The sequence below is a fragment of the Xiphophorus hellerii genome, chromosome 14, assembly GCF_003331165.1.
Source record: "Xiphophorus hellerii strain 12219 chromosome 14, Xiphophorus_hellerii-4.1, whole genome shotgun sequence".
NCBI classification, from domain to species: domain Eukaryota; kingdom Metazoa; phylum Chordata; class Actinopteri; order Cyprinodontiformes; family Poeciliidae; genus Xiphophorus; species Xiphophorus hellerii.
Window position 1 is genome coordinate 25,177,341 of NC_045685.1, and position 17,979 is coordinate 25,195,319.

The 17,979-nt window shown below is 37.5% G+C and overlaps 1 protein-coding gene and 1 pseudogene across 1 annotated transcript in view; one reads left to right on the top strand and one right to left on the bottom strand.

The window, feature by feature from the left end:
• The window catches only part of LOC116733244 (SH3 domain-containing protein 19-like), a 13,477-nt gene extending 6,247 nt beyond the window's left edge, over positions 1 to 7,230 (top strand). The window contains 10 exon segments of the mRNA XM_032584025.1: positions 145 to 210; positions 2,209 to 2,222; positions 2,224 to 2,444; positions 2,932 to 3,163; positions 3,237 to 3,446; positions 4,917 to 4,975; positions 5,057 to 5,301; positions 6,510 to 6,538; positions 6,690 to 6,864; positions 7,091 to 7,230. Of these exon segments, the coding sequence (XP_032439916.1) occupies positions 145 to 210; positions 2,209 to 2,222; positions 2,224 to 2,444; positions 2,932 to 3,163; positions 3,237 to 3,446; positions 4,917 to 4,975; positions 5,057 to 5,301; positions 6,510 to 6,538; positions 6,690 to 6,864; positions 7,091 to 7,215 (1,376 nt within the window). The 3' untranslated portion in view covers positions 7,216 to 7,230.
• Positions 7,231 to 9,639: 2,409 nt separating this feature from the next.
• LOC116733324 (tripartite motif-containing protein 16-like) lies at positions 9,640 to 16,301 on the bottom strand (annotated as a pseudogene).
• Positions 16,302 to 17,979: the final 1,678 nt, after the last annotated feature.

Consider the following 17,979-nt stretch of genomic DNA (forward strand, 5'->3'; position numbering starts at 1 on the left):
GTTCTATGGAACCTTCCTAAACCCTGTTTAGGGTTCTATAGAACCTAGCGAACAGCTAATATATAGCAGCAAAAAACAACAGTTGTTTTGGGGATTAGTTACACTTTGAATGATTTTCCATGTTGTGTTTATTTCCTTTTTCAGTGAAAGGAGGAAGTATCCGTTCCACCGTCAAACCGGCAGCACCAACTTCCCCTCGCAGAGCCAGCGGTAAGACTACAGGCCCTGCTGTGTGTCCGAGTTTCTAAGACTCTGATCTGGATGTAGCTGCTGCACAATGGGGCGTTTGAGAGCTTAGAGACACAAATGCAGCTCATTTGTTTTGTGGCAGAAACATGCAAACATGTGGAGAGGTTTTATGTGCTAAGTGTTTGTATGTGACTATGTGCTTGGGTCCGGCTCAAAGAGGGAGGCCTGTGTGATGCAATACAAACTTTGTGGGAGGAAAATGGGATGATTGTGTGAGAAGAAACAAGCCCCCACTGTTGTTGTGTGCTTGAAGTGTGTAGAAGTGTTGGTGTGTGTTGCTGGCTGAGTCTTCAGCAGTTTTATTGCCTCTTTAAGTTACCAGTCAACCAATAGATGCAGAAGTTTGGGGGCTTTTGTTGATACCTCGTGGTAGAAATAAAACCGAATCAGTTCTTCTTATGTGTCCAATGTCTATATTTTCACCCTGGAAAACATGACATTCTATTAATAAGTAGTGATTTGAGCCAAATGTTGCCTTTCTATCATCAAATCAGAGGCAAATTTTATGTTTGGTTTGACATTCAACAAAGTCAAGCTAAACATAAAAGTTGCCTTCAGTCTGCGCTGATTTGATGACAGAAAGTCAACATTTGGCTCGAATAAACCTTTATTAATAGGGCTGAAATTATTAATCGTGATTAATCATGACTAATTGTGATTAATCATGATTAATTGAATTTAAAAAATAATCATCAACTAGCTTAGCAATCGATTAATTGTTGACTGGAGTATACAGATTCAGACAAGGCCATCTGCTGAAAACAACACATTCACATCTTGCATCTAATATAAACAAAACCATTTTTTGTAAACATGTCAGAGTTTCAGAAAACAAGAGAGGAGAACTCGCTGGTTTCAAATAGATCCTTTAACTTATAATAATAACATAAATATTCTCCAGTTTTCTTCATACAAAATTTAATTTAGTGATAGAAAAACCGTTTCACTTTTTCACAGCAAACAATCAGAGCAACCAAAGCTGCTGTTTTTTCTTCTGTAATTATTAGCATCATTTTGGATCAATAATAACATTTATCATTTAGCTAATTATTAATTACTTAATAGGCTCCAACACTCACCTTTTAAACAACAAAGCTTTTCAGAGTTGTTGCTGACCATTTTCTTCCCTTAATGACCGCAGTACACTCCTCTTCTGACAGTGCACTATCAGCAGAGGAGTGCATTCTTCTGAGTGTACTCAAACAACAAAGTTTGAAACACTTTGTTGTTTCAAAACAAAGTGTTTTGAAACTGAGAGGTCACTGTGCTCCGATGACCTCCACAGTCTCAAGATCTCAAACCAATAATAGAACACCTTTGGGATTTAGCAGGATGACTAAAGAGTCACATCAGGAAAGTTCAGCCAACAAATCTGCAGAAACTACGTCATCCTGTCACAGAGAAAAATCTCAGGAATTTTCTATGAAGCTGTGCCACAAAGAATTAAAGCAAAATGGTGTCCAGCAACACACAACTAGCAACTAATAATCTGGTCTTTAGTTTTAGTTCCTGTCAACTTCAGAACCTATTTTTGATTATTTCTCATGCTGAACTTGAACTATTTTTTTATTGGTTAAATGTTAGGTTTTCATTAGTTATTAGCAGAAAACCATTATAATTGAGTAGAAATAAAGGCTGAAAAACAGCAATCTGTTTAAATAATCTATATAAAGAGTTTCACCTAGTGACACAGTAACTAATATTCTGAATTGTTGATGGATCTGTATAAACTGCATGCAACAGTTGCATGAAAATCTAAGGCCAATAGAGGGCGCTAATTTCCTATCAGAGATTATTGTAGCAACACAGAAATTAAAAAACTCAAAACGTTACAATCACCACACTAACTGTAATGGAAGTAGCTACAGATCTACGTTTTTTATTTACCAGATTTATTCATCTTAGGTTAGTACTTACATGATGAATAAATATAATTAATTACCTGTTTTCCTCCTCCAGCTCCTAGTCTGGCCCCCCAAACCGACTGCAGTACCACCGGCGTGTCCAGATCCAAACCCAGTCCCTCTGAAACCTGCAGCGGTCGGTCCTGCTGCACCCACCAAGCCTCCAGGACCGCCCAAACCCCCGACTCCGGCTCCGGCCCCCGCCATGAGGAAAGCCTCCGTTCCCCAGGCCAAAGCTGAAGCTAGCATCCCTGCTAACCCAGCGTCTTCTGGGCCAACTCTCCCTCAGCGGTAAGGAAAGACTGAATAATTGGGCCTAAACACTTTGATTAAAAGCCTCATTCTGTTTTTGTGGATGGAGATGACATTTTGTTAAGGTTATTTATGTAGAAAGTTTCTATTTCAGGCAATAAAATGTCCTTTTTCTTCTCTTAATGTATTTATAACACTGTATAAAAACACTGATTAATCCTCAGAATTAAGATTAATCAATAGGTAAAATAATCATCAGCTGCAGCACTGTGTGGCTTCTTCACTCCATCTGCAGAGAACATGTTTAATCTTACTGTCTGTTTGCTCTCTGTTGAATCCAAACTACAAACTGGTTTTCCTGCCCTGTTAAACAATGCATTGTAGTATCTGTGTCATATTAACTGTATAAACTGTGTTTGTATAATGTTTTTTAAAGTAATCTTTTTGTCCTACAGGAGTAAAGATACATAATCATAAGTTCAAACTGTTTCATTCATATTTTGTCTTTTTCCTTTTCTCTTCCAAGTCCACCAAGTGTTAAGCTCCTCCCTCTACGTCCTCCACCAATCAAATCCGCCCCCAGCAGACCGCCTCCCCCTGCAATAAACTCCTCAACCAATCAGATCGCTGCTGCCAAAGCTGTACCTGCTGAGCAGTTTTCATCAGCCAATCAGATGCAGACTCAGAGGGTGTCGAAGAAAGGACCGCCTCTGCCTCCTCGTCCCAAACCTGGACACCCTCTGTACAACAGCTACGTGGTACTCTCACACAAACACACATCAAATCATAATAAAACACAGAGTGTTGTAGTAATTTAAATTTGTTTTCCAGAAAGAGGAAGTCCTGATTGTTCTGGACAATCCAAAACCTGCTCCTGCTGATTCGCAGCAGGCAGGTGAAGGGACGGATCAGAGCAGCGTTACAGCCGACATCAGCCCGTCTCAGTGTCTCCTGGACCTGGACACCCAGCCAGAGACGGTCCAACATCAGGACGGCGAGTCAAAAATGGCCATAGAAGACCTCAACCAGTCAGACTTCCAGGTACCGACCAGACGGATTTTATTTATTCCTTTTAAAAAGTGTAATTCCTGGAATCTTAATGACTAAATATTTAAAGTTTTTAGACAGTTTCAACAAGCCTTCCTCTGTCGGATAGTGAAAACCCAACACAGCTTCTGGACGTAGCTTTTGAGCTGAACAATAACAGATTGACACGTTGACTTGAAGCAGAAAGAGATCTAGGGTCATCCATTTAAATATATTGGTTTTTATTTTTTATATTTTAACAAAAAGCCACCTGAGAATCAGTGTTCATATTTTTACAACATCAACTCAAGAGGATGAGTTTAAATATAAAGAAATGTATCCCCAGTTAAATCATCATTCACTCCTTAAAGAACCAACGTTGTATAAGTTACACCACTAGGTGGCAGACTAACTTTTTTGAAGAAAAAAAAATACTTTTAGAAGCATTTGTACTATGCTGTACTTTTTACTTTCATTTGAGTAATTTTATTATAAAGTATTTCTACTCTTACTTGAGTGACATTTCTGGATTTTCTACCCACTGAATGAAAAACAAAACATGTTTTAACCAAAAATTCACCAGACACAGACACACACTTGCAGTTTTTGTTAAATAAAAAACTTATGAAACTTTAAAGAAACTGATTTGGAAAAATTTTCTTTTGCCTGATTTTATTTTTTGGTACTTGTATAAATTATAGCCATTTTGAAATACCAAAACTTCCACTTAACTTTATATTTATGTATTTTTTAAATATTAAATTATAATTTGATCAGTTACTCAGTACTCAGACGTTTTACTCTTACTTGAGTAATTTCTTCCATGGCTTCTTTTTACTTGTTCTTGGGTAAAGAACAGGCCACTTCATCACTACTTCACTGATGAAGTGGTGACACTCTTACTTGAGTTTTTGGGTATTCTATCCACCTCTGGATAGTCTAAAATATTTGTGTCTTTTCTGCTCACTGATACTTGCCGGGGTTTTATTTACATATTCACACAGACAACAAATGAGACCAAACACATGTGGAGACAAAAGAGTTTTGCTGCTTTCTTAATATGAAGAAAAGCAGATTCTAGAAAACATTCCACTACATTTAAAAAATAAATGATAGATGGAAAACCATGTAATACTGGCAATTTAAATCAGAAGTTTTTTAACCAAACCACCAAGGAGTCCATCATATTTACATGATATTTACATTTAAAACCCATTTTTATTCTTTGCTGTTTGATTCAAACAGAGTTTAAGTTTCTTTTATAATAATAAACATTTTAAACATTACTTTTAAATGTATTTTTCTTGTTCTTATTGGTGAATTGTGCAATACTTTTGTCAACATCTGTTGTTTTAATCTGCTATATAAATAAGTTGACATTGACATGGAAACTAAAGCGTAATAAGCAGAACTAACTGGATTTAATGAGAATGTTCAGTCGGTTCTGTCTCGTGTTTTAAATGTTTTTTCTTTGTTTTTCTTCAGTCCATTCTGCCTGTCCAGCCTGCTGAGCTCAAAGAGCAGCCAGACCCTCCTGCTGTCAGGTCAGAGAGAAACGATGCTCACAAAATGACGAATTGAAGCTGAAAGCAGTAAAAAACCAGACGTGCTGTCTGTCTCTGCAGCGGCCCGCGATGCGTCGCTCTGTTTGACTACGAGGGAGAGGATGACGACGAGCTCACCTTCTCTCAGGGCGACGTCATCGGCCTCCTGGAGCTGGTTGGCGAGGAGTGGGGCCGGGGCCAGATCCACGGCCGAACGGGAATATTCCCACTCAACTTCATGGAGGTGGTGGAGCCCCTTCCAGAGCCGACGCCGGGAGAAACTTCTAAACAGGAGGCAGCAGAGACCGGAGAAACGGAAAGCTCTGGTGAGACAAAGAAAACTTTTACTCTTTTAGTTTTACGTCAATGTTAAACACTTTAATCGCTGGAATGAATGTTTACACTCACCTGAGTTAATCGTAGCTCACACAGCAAGATTTTAACCCTCTATGGCATGGCGTTGCCCTCAGGCAACAAACCACATATCTGTACCTCACATTGCTCCTTTATTTTATTTTTTGGGGGGCATGATTTTTGACATATTTTTGTCCAAAAAAAAGTTTTTTTATGAATATAGTTTTTGTTTGATTTGTATTTCATTTCTCATAATCAGTGTAGAAAATCTTGGTGTTCTAGACCAATGTTACCCTGAGGCAACAAACCCAAATCTGGTTCCAGGAGGTGTCAGAGTCCGATTTTATGATTGACATGTAATTAGGGACCACCAAGCTCCCAAAGAATGCAGGAAAATATTTTTTCCCCCAAAAAATAAAAAGTCATGCCATAGAGGGTTAATGCCGATTTTTGTCAAAATTTTCCCTTAAGGTACCTCAATTGTTAGGATAGTCTTAAGAGATGGGCCTTAATTCTATTTAAAGAAGACAAGACAACCATCACGGCACTAGAAAGTTTTTCTGTAGTTTTTTCTCTGTCTGCTTTTTCTCAGTCGAAAGAGAAAGGAAATGTGTTTTGGTATGTGATCAAAACTGGCAACAAAATATCACTACACAAAAATCATATTTTAAATTCTATGACTAGAAGGAAATAAAAACATTTCAGATTGTAAGAAACAGCTGATAAATAAGCTCTTGTAATGCTTGTGTACTTTTGTGATGGAGCGGTCAGGATTAGATAAGTAGCAGAGAGAGAGAGAGCAGCTAGCAATCATCAATTTGGACTTCGTGTTTTCTTCTAAGGTCAGTATCTGAATGACGCAGCACCAGACAGAAACATGTTTATATAGAAAACTACAACATTCTTGATGTAACTAAAGCCTCAGAGTGTAGAAACTGTAGAAGTTATTAAATATAATTCTTTTGGCACAATAACAGAGAATTGTTACTATTTGTATTCACTGTCTGCTAATCTAACTTCAAGTTTTTGAACAGGTTATATAAGCATCTAATTGAATAAATATGATTTGTTCTAAGCTTCATGTTATTTTCTCTCTGCTTTCATTTTTTTAAAGTTTTTAATACATTGCTTTGTCTTTAAAAACAACCTTTTTTAATTTTATTTGCATATTTTTCCTCAGCAACACTAAAACAACCATCAGAATTAAAGGTGAGTGTGTTTAGCTATACTTTCTATGTACATCATTAAAACTATATTATTCATAATAAAGTCTTATAAATTTTCTCCTTAAACGCAGCACTGATTTTAGTCAGTTTATGAAATTATAAACGCTCTAAAACTGAGTTGTTTGTGTAAACAGACAGACGAGTGGGTGATGGCTCTGTTCGACTTCCCGGGTCAGACTGCAGATGACTTGTCCTTCCAGAAGGGGGCGCTGATTCAAGTGACGGAGCATGTCGATGCAGAGTGGAGGAGAGGACGACTGGATGGGAGGGAGGGACTTTTTCCTGCTGCTTTCACACAACCCAGTCAGGGTACGAGAATACACTCATTTATAAAGCTGTTTAAGCAATTATAAGAGCTTTAGACAACGGAGAAAAATAAAAATAAAAGAATAAGATGAGTTTACTGATACATTTTTAAGCTCAATTTGTGAAAATTTAAGGTGTTAATCTGATATTTCATTAAGAAAACTTTGTTTTTGTTAACTTTTTAAAAGGCGACTTCTGTTTTTAATCTATTTTATTTTTTTCTCATCAGCTCAGCCAATCACAGGCCAGCAGACTGCAGCTAAAGGAACGGCTAAAGCTGTGTTTGATTTCACAGCAGAGAGCGAGGATGAGCTCACACTGAAGGTGTGCGATTTGAAATTACTGTTTTCCTAGGATTAAATCCTCTGCTGAAATCATTTTGAAAGTTTTATTTTGTTTCGTCTTCTGCAGGTCGGGTGACATCCTAACACAGGTGGAGCCGGTTGATGAGCAGTGGATTCTGGGAGTTGTAGGCGGAAAACGTGGGATTGTGCCTAAAACTACATTTCATTCCTCTGATGAGGAGTTTAACAGATTTTTGAACTTTTGACGACACCACAGGGATGTTTTCTGTGTTGTTTTTTTCATCTAGCATTTTTGGATAAAAACATGAATAAATCCATTCCAGTATTTCTATTTTATTTTATCTTTTATTGCCAGGTGGATATTAAAGGACCTGAATGAGCCTGGATAGGTTTATACTGTTACTTAGCTGGAGATGGAGGGAGTCTGTATGTTTCGAGAGATTTAGACATCTGAGATTAACGGAAACGATTACACATTGATGGACTGTTGATAGTTTTATTACTTTGTTTCCTCTGGACTTGACAATTTCTCTTTTTTTTCACTGTTTTTCCTGACCAGTAGCAGGACTGGATCGACCTTCAATTTTAACGCCATCATGGGATTTGATCACTGCTTCAAAGATCCTTCTCATCATTCCTTTTCTCTTTATTCTCTTTTTGCAATTATGTCAGTAAATACAAAATTTGCAATTAATTCACTTTAACTGAACTGTTAATTGATTGTGCAAAATAAAGCCTTTCATTTCCTTTTTCCGATGCAACCATTTGCTGGTTTAAATGATACATGAATGGAGCTAAATGAACTGTTCAGAGAATATGAACTGTTCAGAGAATAGTTCTCTAATGGTATCTGCAGGTAGGAGGTTTTTTCTGGCTCCTGTAGTGTTTAAAGTTATAAAAAGGATTTCAAACGTTTTCTATGTGCTCCACAGCCATATATTTCTACTATTTAAATGATATTTTTATGACTAAAAGCATTTATCTTAGTTAAAATCACCTCTCAAAACACTGCTGTGCTTATTTAGTCTGGTAAAGTTTTCTTTTTCATTATGTTCTAAAAATGAAAATCATGCTGTAAATAATTATAGCAACTATCCAGATCCTAAAGCAGCACAGATCATCATACTGCCACCACCGTGTTTCATTGTCACTTTTGTTCCCGTTCTGAAATACGTTTTAACATCAGATTTAACAGGACACATCTTTTTTTATCCAATTTTGTCTCATCAGTTCACTAAATTATTTCACATAAATTTTAAGTCAAAGTGTTTTATTTTTAGCAATTGAGAATCTCTTTGGGTGTTTTCACACCTGGTGTGTTTAATCAGTTTCCCCCGCTTGGTGAGGTTCATTCGTTTAGATGTAATACAACAGTCACACTAGGATACGGGCCAAAACATACAGGCCAGAACCAGAGATGGTTCGTTTATAGCACAGACATAATCTGACCTCAATCCGACACAGCTTGAGCCAAATATCTTCCCGTATTCAGGTTTGCATTGCATTGTGGGATGCAAGTAGAGTAAACAAATTAATAAAGGCTGTGTGTCTTTTCTTTAAAACATAAAGCCCCAGCCAACTTTCAAGACGTCTTGTTCTCAAAATCACTAAATGTACTTCTCCTGTACTTATACCTGAAATAATACCTAGAAACAAACTAATGATTTTAAATTCTCCATGTTTCCTAATCGCTCAAATCACAACTTTTCATATCTAGGAAAAATCTTTACCAGCCTACACTACAAAATGTACTAATTCTTCGCAATAAAAAAATTACCTTACAAAGGATGGTTCATAACATGACAAATAATGGTAACAAACAACAAAGGTATTATTGTTGAACATAGAAATTAACCAAAAAAGAAAATTACCAGCATTTTTTTTCTGTTATAAAGTGCAAAACAAAAATGCATAAGACATTTGCTCATTCTCCCAGTGGGTCAGTTTGAAGAAACTACATTAATGTCAATAGTGTCTATGTACTATAATCAGATTTTTGTTTAACTTTGGGAAAAAAATGGCAGTAACGCCTTACTATGACTGCTTATCTGCAGGCCTGTTTAGTTACTATATTGAGAACTAAAGACTTTAGTGGAAGGAAGAAAGAAGCAACTGTTGGTCAATAGTGCAATTCAGCTTTTCAACAACAGATATTAGAAGTTGTTGAAGACTTTTTCTACGTTCTTGCATAGTAAAAGGACATTCTCACTTCAGATCTAAAAATGAGTTTTAAGAAATCAGTCATGTAACTTAAATGAATAATTTCTGCTGATTATTGCACAAGTGTATTTTATTAATGTAGCACTTTACAGAGATAAAATAACAGTAACAAAATCAGTGATCATGGAAAATAATAAAAATTCGAAATTGTAAAATGATTACATGAAACACAAGCATGTTATGAATATACTTTAATGTTCCCAGATTAACCTGAATTAAATACCATTGAATAGAACTGTGAGCTATGAAACAATGATTTTTTAAATTTTATTTGAATTTGTACATTATATCCATGATAAAGGCTCGATCATCTCTGAACATCTAAGACCATCTGGTTTGTTGAATCCTATCAGTCGAGTTGAACTATGACTGACGAAAGTTTCAGTAGGAGCTCTGAGGTTAACTTCACACATTTAAATCATTATCAGTACACACACAAAAGCAAATACAGAATAAAATGTTTATCTGACTTATTTATTACACTACTTTTTCTAAAATTAATTAAAAAGTTCTACAGATGTTTGCAGACATACAAACATCAGTATGTCTACAAATCACAGACATACGATGGTGTCAAATCACAGGTGATCCCAAACTAACCCTCTGTCCCTGGATTTGTTCTATTTGGCTTTAATGAACTCAGCTGTGGTTCCATAGTTAAAAAAGCCAAAACCCCAGCATACAGAGGCTGAGTGAATCTGGTCTGGACTCTGTGGAGGAGAGTCATTGTAGAAAGGACAGACGCTGTAGAAAGACAGAATACCTGCACTGTGATCCAGGTACACTCCTATTCTGGAGGAAACTGGACCTGATACTGGAGTTTCAATGTTTATTGTGCCAAAATTGATAACTATTTTTGTCACAACGTAAAGCCCAAGATTTATCGTTTCGTCCAAATGCGGATTCATCTGACCCTCCTCCACGTCTGATGCTTCTGTATGCAACTGCTAGACGAACTCCTTCCCCTCTCCACTCCACCTCCCAGTAACAACGTCCAGTCAGACTCTCTCTACTCAGAACCTGATCATAATAAGTGAATCTCTCTGGATGATAAGGATGAGACTGTTGTTGTTTCATCAATGTAGTTTTTCTGTTACCCTCAGACAATAACAGATCTATGTATGCTGTATTTGAATCCAGAGTGATTTCTTGTGAGTATTTCAAGAAATCATGTCTGGTTTTAGGTTCTGGCTCTAACTGTAGAACGCCCACTTTGATGGCTGTCAGAGAGGTTTTTGTCCTTTTCTGTCTCAGGATGTCCAAGAGTTTGTCTCTGAGCTCTGACACAGCTGCTGTCACATCCTTAAAGTTTTTTCCGGGGTTGAATTTTATGTCTGGAGTGTGTAGACTCACTGAGTGCTGGCAGTGAGGGGTAGTTGAGGAGAAACTGGTTGTGATCCTCTGTGTGTGAGAGCTGCTCCAGCTCAGCGTCTTTCCTCTTCAGCTCAGTGATCTCCTGCTCCAGCTTCTCCTGAACATCTTTGACTCGACTCACTTCAGTTTCCTGCTGGGATCTGATCTGCTGCTTCACATCAGAGCTTCTTTTCTGGAGGAGACGGATCAGATCAGTGAAGATCTTCTCACTGTCCTCCACATGCTTTATCAGCAGAGACATTGATGGCCTCCACCTCCTGTTGAAGCAGCTTCACATCTTTCTCTTGGTCCTGGATTCTTTGCTGGATTTGTTGTCGACTCTCCTGGAGCTTCTTCTGCTTCTCAGCCCTTTCTGTTGCAGCTGGGACTGTTTCATGGCCTTTATGTTCATCCATAGTGCAGAGATAACAGATACACTGCTGATCAGTACGACAGAAGATCTTCATCACCTCATCATGACGAGAGCAGATGTTCTGCAGAAGTTTAGTAGACGCTTCAACCAGATTATGTTTTTAAACGTAGGTGATTCATAGTGAGGTTGAAGATGATTCTTACAGTAGGAAGCCATACAGACCAGACAGGATTTGACAGCTTTCATCTTCCTCCCAGTGCAGACATCACAGGCCACATCTTCAGGTCCAGCATAGCAGTGATCAAACTGGTGCAGTTTGGAGTCCAGTCTTCCTCAGATCCTCCACCAACTCTGCTAGCATGATGTTTTTCACCAGTTCAGGTCTTGGTATGAAACTCTTTCCTGCATTGAGGGCAGCTGTGGATTCTTCTCTGATCTTCTCCATCCCAGCAGTCTTTAATACAGTTCATACAGTAACTGTGTCCACAGGGAATAGTCACCGGATCCTTCAGTAGATCCCGACAGATCGAACAAAAAGAATTTCATTGAATCCACAAGACTTCCTGGTTGTGCCATTTCATCTCTAAACAACTACTGTTGCTGTCTATGTTACTTTCTCTTGTAAAGTTTCCTATAAAAAGTCAGTTTTCTTCCTCTTATCTTCCGCAGTAAGACTTTGCTAATCGCATTCTTCAAAGCAGAGTTTTCGCTAAACTCGACCTGTCAAGACTAGTGCGAGAGGAGGAACCAGGAAATGTCAGAACTGAACTGTTGTGAAAACAGGGAGGGACTCTCCATGGTTTCATTTTGTTTTTTAACAACTTTGATGTCATGTTTGTCTATAATCTTCAGATCAGAAGAACTTTTTGAATGTCTTTATTATTTGCATGTCTTGTCAAGTTTATTTTTATATGACTGAAGCAATTCTGCCTTCAGTCAAAACAATGGCAGAATAAAGAGAAGTAATAAGAATTTACTTATTACTTGTCCACTTAAACAAATAGGTTTTTAGCCTTGATTTAAAGGAACTTTGTGTTTCAACATTTTTGCAGTTTCTGGAGCATAGAAACTGAATGCTTTTTCTCCATGTTTAGTTCTTATTTTGGGGATGCAGAGCAGACTTGACTCAGAAGACCTGAAGAAGAACTGAAAGCTAAATATGACAACTTGTCTTTAAGTAATTTAGTGGTAAATCATTCAGTGATAACTGAGACCTTAGTTCTTTAATCCTAAAAATGTTCTTCAGGTGATGGAAAGCTGTCTTTATGTGTCCTTGAAGGTTCAGGTATGAGTCCATCGCTATTCCTATATTTCACCCTGATTGTTGTAATAACTGAATCTTATTCTTCATGTTTTCTTCTTTAGGTCCAAATATGATTTGATTAGTTTTGTTTCATTCACCGTAAATGCTTGGATGGGTTCAGAGTCACCTGGTGACATGGTAATGTTGAGCTGTGTATTTTCTCCGTAGTTATGGTAACAGAACTTGTCTCTCGTTATAAGCTGAGCTAATGGGAGTATATAGATATTAAACAGGAGGGGTCCCTACTTGTGACTTCTGTCTGCTCCGATAAGAAGTTATCTATTGAAACTAATAAATTCCTCTTCTGTCAAGTTTAAGTACTGTACCAGAGTCCAATCCAACTATACAATTGCTTTCTAATGGTCAACAATGTCAAATGCTGCATTGAGATCCAACAGAACCAGCACTGTGGTTCTTCCACAGTCTGTGTTTATATGGATGTCGTTGAACTCTTTGACTAGGACAGTCTTAGTACTGTGGACTGACATCGGACTGAAAGACGTCAAGCGATTGGCCATTGATAAACCATTTTTCTGCTGAAAAAACAGCTTTTTAAATTATTTTGCTGATGAATGGAAGGTTTGAGATCAGCCTGTGGTTCTACATTAATTATTTGTCCAAATTGTTCTTTTTTTTTTTCTCTTTTTATCAGTGGTTCTGTTTTTAAAGCCTGGGGGAAAACACCTGATCAGAGGGGTGAGATTTACTATTTGAATCAGATCAGATGCAATGATAGGCATGTATTTTTAGTAAAAGCTGTGGGTTGGACATCAAGACAGCAGGAGCAAAAGTTTAATCAAATTTTTTCTCAGTTTTTTGTGGTTGAGTTGGTAGAATTGTCATATTGTCTACATTTGTTTTAATAAGACATGGAATTGGAGCTGGATTTGATGACATGAACATGACATAACAGTGTTGTGGAGACACCTTCAGGACTTTTGGACTTTTTATATTTGTTGGATGTAATGATTGATAGAAGTATTGTTACATAAAGTTTATGCGTATTCCTGTTTGCTGTTCAGTCCATCCAAACAAAGTAAAATTCAGTTTGCAGATTTTTAACCTGGCAGAAAAGAATGCTTTTGAAGATTAATATTTTTTTGACTTTTATCAGATTATCAATCTTTTTTCCACATTGCCATAATGAGGTATTTGTAGAATCACAAGGGAAGAAATACATTTAACACTATTTGGAAGAAGCCTGTAATGTAACAAAATGTGGAGAAAGTGAAGCACTGTGAATACTTTCTTAATGCACAGTATTATGTTGAATAAGCTCTTTAGCCTGATCTCCCTTCAACAACAGCTAATAAAACTCTAAATAAACATGCTTGTTTTAAAGTCAGATTTCTATTTTTGTTAAATAGAATATTTTAGTATAAGTGGTTGCAGTCACACCTATTTCTTTGTGATCATAACTTTTTGTAACAAGTTTAAAATCAATCAACTTGACACTGACGGAAAGCAAAACAACTTTATTATTTTTTTAAAATGTCTGATTACTACAAACACAGTCATACAGAAAATGTTCATTAATTTTGTTATTAAAACAACAATTTCCTATATGTTTTATTTTCACTCAACACCAAATTTTGGATAATAAAATCTAATATTTGGATAAATAAAAAAGCACCCAAATCAATAAGAAGAAGAAAACAGTTTTAAATTGACAGATTTACCGGTAAACACCATCTGATCACATCAAATAAAACACAACTTATAAAATTATGTATAACAACAATGCCCTGCTATGAGTTGAAATTGAAAACAAAAACCATAAAATCTATAGTTATATCAACAACTCCAAGATGGAAATTTATTGCTAAATTACTGTGAAATGTAATTAAAGCCATGATATTATGTCTGATATTTAGCTTTATTTACATTTGTACTTGCCACAACATTGATTCACAACCCCAGTATTTCATCTTCCAGAATCAGTATTTAACCAGTTAACAAGGAATTATTTTTGTTATTATTGTTTACTCTAAAATTCACCAAGAAAAGTGTATTTACACCTTGATAACTTCTCAACATTTGAAATGATAAAGTTTTAAGATAATCTAGAATAAAACAGCTATAAACTGAGCTACTCAGCTCCAGTTTATTTTAACTGAATGAATTCTGCACTGTTTGCTTTTGAACGTGAAAGCCAAATCCCAGCATGTAGAGGCTGAGTGAATGTGGTGTCGGCTTCATGGAGGAGAGTCATCTGAGATCCATAGACGCTGTAGAAAGACAGAATACCTGCTCTGTGATCGAGGTACACTCCTACTGTGGAGGAATAGGGGTTTGTGACAGGAATATCCACTTTATCATCATCACCATAATATGTATAGTTATACGGCTGGCAAGACAATGACCAAGAGTTCTCATTCAAACCAAAGGAACTCTCTTCTGTGTCCCCTGTTCTTTCTATGTCATCATAAGCTACGGCTACTTCGACTGATTTCCCTGCCCACTCTACCTCCCAATAACAACGTCCAGTCAGACGTTGTTTACTCAGTACCTGCCATCTTTTAGTGAATCTGCCTTCGTGATCTTCATAATTTTGGTTCTCATTGGTCATTGTTACTTTTCTGTTGCCTTCAGATAATTCCAGAAATTTGTGTGCTGTGTTTCTACTCAGTGTGAGTTTCCTTGAATACTTTAAGAAATCCTCCCTGGTCTTTGGTTCAGATGGTTGTGGTAAAACATCCACTTTGGAGGCTGTTGGTGAACTTCTTTTTAGTGGATCTCTCAGGATGTCCAAGACTTTACTTTTGAGCTCTGATAAAGCTGCTGTCACGTCTTCAAAATATGGAGGATGTTTATCAATGCTGGATGAGCGTGTAGACTCACTGAGTGCTGGCAGTGAGGGGTAGTTGTGGAGAAACTGGTTGTGATCCTCAATGTGTGAGAGCTGCTCCAGCTCAGCGTCTTTCCTCTTCAGCTCAGTGATCTCCTGCTCCAGCTTCTCCTGAACATCTTTGACTCGGCTCACTTCAGTTTCCTGCTGGGATCTGATCTGCTGCTTCACATCAGAGCTTCTTTCCTGGAGGAGACGGATCAGCTCAGTGAAGATCTTCTCACTGTCCTCCACTGCTTTATCAGCAGAGACATTGATGGCCTCCACCTCCTGTTGAAGCAGCTTCACATCTTTCTCTTGGTCCTGGATTCTCTGATGGATTTGTTGTCGACTCTCCTGGAGCTTCTTCTGCTTCTCAGCTCTTTCTGCTGCAGCTGGGACTGTTTCATGTCCTTTATGTTCATCCATAGTGCAGAGATAACAGATACACTGCTGATCAGTACGACAGAAGATCTTCATCACCTCATCATGACGAGAGCAGATGTTCTCCTGGAGCTTCTTGGAGGGATTCACCAGCGTGTGCTTCTTTAGTCCAGGGACATCATAGTGAGGTTGGAGGTGATTCTCACAGTAAGAAACCAAGCAGACCAGACAGGACTTGACAGCTTTCATCTTCCTCACGGTGCAGATGTCACAGGCCACATCTTCAGGTCCCACAAAGCAGTGATCATCAGGAGCAGGTTGTGGTACAGACTTCCTCACATCCTCCACTAACTCTGCTAACATGGTGTTTTTCACCAGAACAGGCCTTGGTGTGAACTGCTGCCTGCACTGAGGGCAGCTGTGGATTCCTTTCTTGTCTTCGTCATCCCAAAAATTTCCAATACAGTACATGCAGTAATTGTGTCCACACGGGATGGTCACTGGGGTTTTCAGTAGATCCAAACAAATCGAACAGGAGAATTTTACAGAATCCATCAGATATCCTTGCTGTGCCATTTCTCCTCTGGTGAGCAGTTGCTGTGTGTTAGGTTTCGTTTCCCCCGAAGCAAATGTGCTGTGCAACAGCTCTGTTAAGTGTCGTGTGCAACAGCTCTGTTAAGTGTTGTACGTAACAGGGGAGTAACCAGGAAAAAGCAAATAATTTTTAGTCACACCAATTGAAAAGATTGTCAAATGTTTCCTCCTCCTGGACCAAAAACTCCTCCCTTTTCTCAGAGGGACTGGATGAGCTCCTTTTCTGGGAAATCTGTTGTTTTGTGGTTTACTATTTCAGCTTCATTTTGTATAACCATGTTTTCCTGGCTTACATAAGCTCTACCTTTTGATTATTTTTGTGAGAAATCAGTTGATTAACTAAAATATGTCCCCACTCATGACAAATATTCTGTTCTGTTCTATTGAGAATTACCATATATGACAACCATTTGGGAAAAAGTCAAGATTTTATACATTTACAATCATTTTATTAGTGCAACTCCATACAAATATGCATGTATTTATTGTAAACATATGATTGTTTTCATGTGTAAATCATGAGTCTTAAAAATTGATGTAAAGTCCTTTGCTTCCACCTAGTGTTCATTGTTGGGTACTGCAAATGACCTGATATAAGACTTGGTGAGATAAAAGGATGAGTCATTTCCAGATATGTAAATATCTGGTCTTGACTGTATGTGATACAGCTACATAAATAAAAAAGCAGCTGCTGTACAATCATTGAATTTGTTAAAGATTAATTAAACTCTTGACCTGTCTTCGCTACCTGCTGTGAGACAGTTTTGACATTTGTTTAAGGGAGGTCATCAGACAAAAATGATCAAACTAAAAAGGGTTTAACAATATTTTAGGCTGCCAAACCTTTTTGCATCCATTATGTCTGGTATACATCTGGCTAAGGCAGATGTATACTCTGATGGATACCACTACAATCAATCATTTCTACTTTTAAATATACTTAGACATGTTTTGACATTAGATTGGTCTAAGTGTTCATTGGACTCCTAAAAGTCATTTAGAAATTAAATGACTACAATTGTTGCCTTCACCTCCCTGCCTTTAAGATAAATTAGAAGAAAAAAAAACAATAAAAAAGCATTGTGGTCTCAGTTAATTGGTTGAATTTTGTCTAGATAAACTTCTTTATCAAACATTTACATTACCGCCAGACACTGAAAAGAAAAGGAAGCCAAACTGAATAAAGTTTCAGTTTTTAAAATCTTATTGAACATTTAAAATGCTAGAGATGGTCTCCTCTGATGGACTGGCTACCTGCCCAAGGTGTGCACCGCCTCTTGACCAATGACTGTAATCGCTCGGCACCAGCTGTGCTGTAATGGTAAGCAGGATGGATGAATTGATCTGGTTTCCTTGCTGTGCCATTTCACCTTTCAACAACAAAACTTGGATTTTCTAAGCAAACAGGTGTATCCCATAGAAAACAAAACCCAGCTTTCTTTTCTCTTAAATTCACCGAGTCTTTGGCTCTACTTACTTCATAAAGGTTATCTCCTAAAGTTATCTCCTAAAGTTATCTCCTACTTCATCTGACATGACGAAAGCAGCTCACATTGATGTAGACCTTGAATAAAGAGAAAGAGCTGAAAGACGTTTCAGGTCTTTCACATTACATCACACTTATTATGTTCGAAGGGAAGGAACCAGAAATATGTTCTCAAACTATTTCATTTAATCTTTAGAGATTATGAGACACAATCTACAGTGTCAGCATAGATTGGTGCTACCTTAATCTGTAATTCCAGATTTTATTCTATAG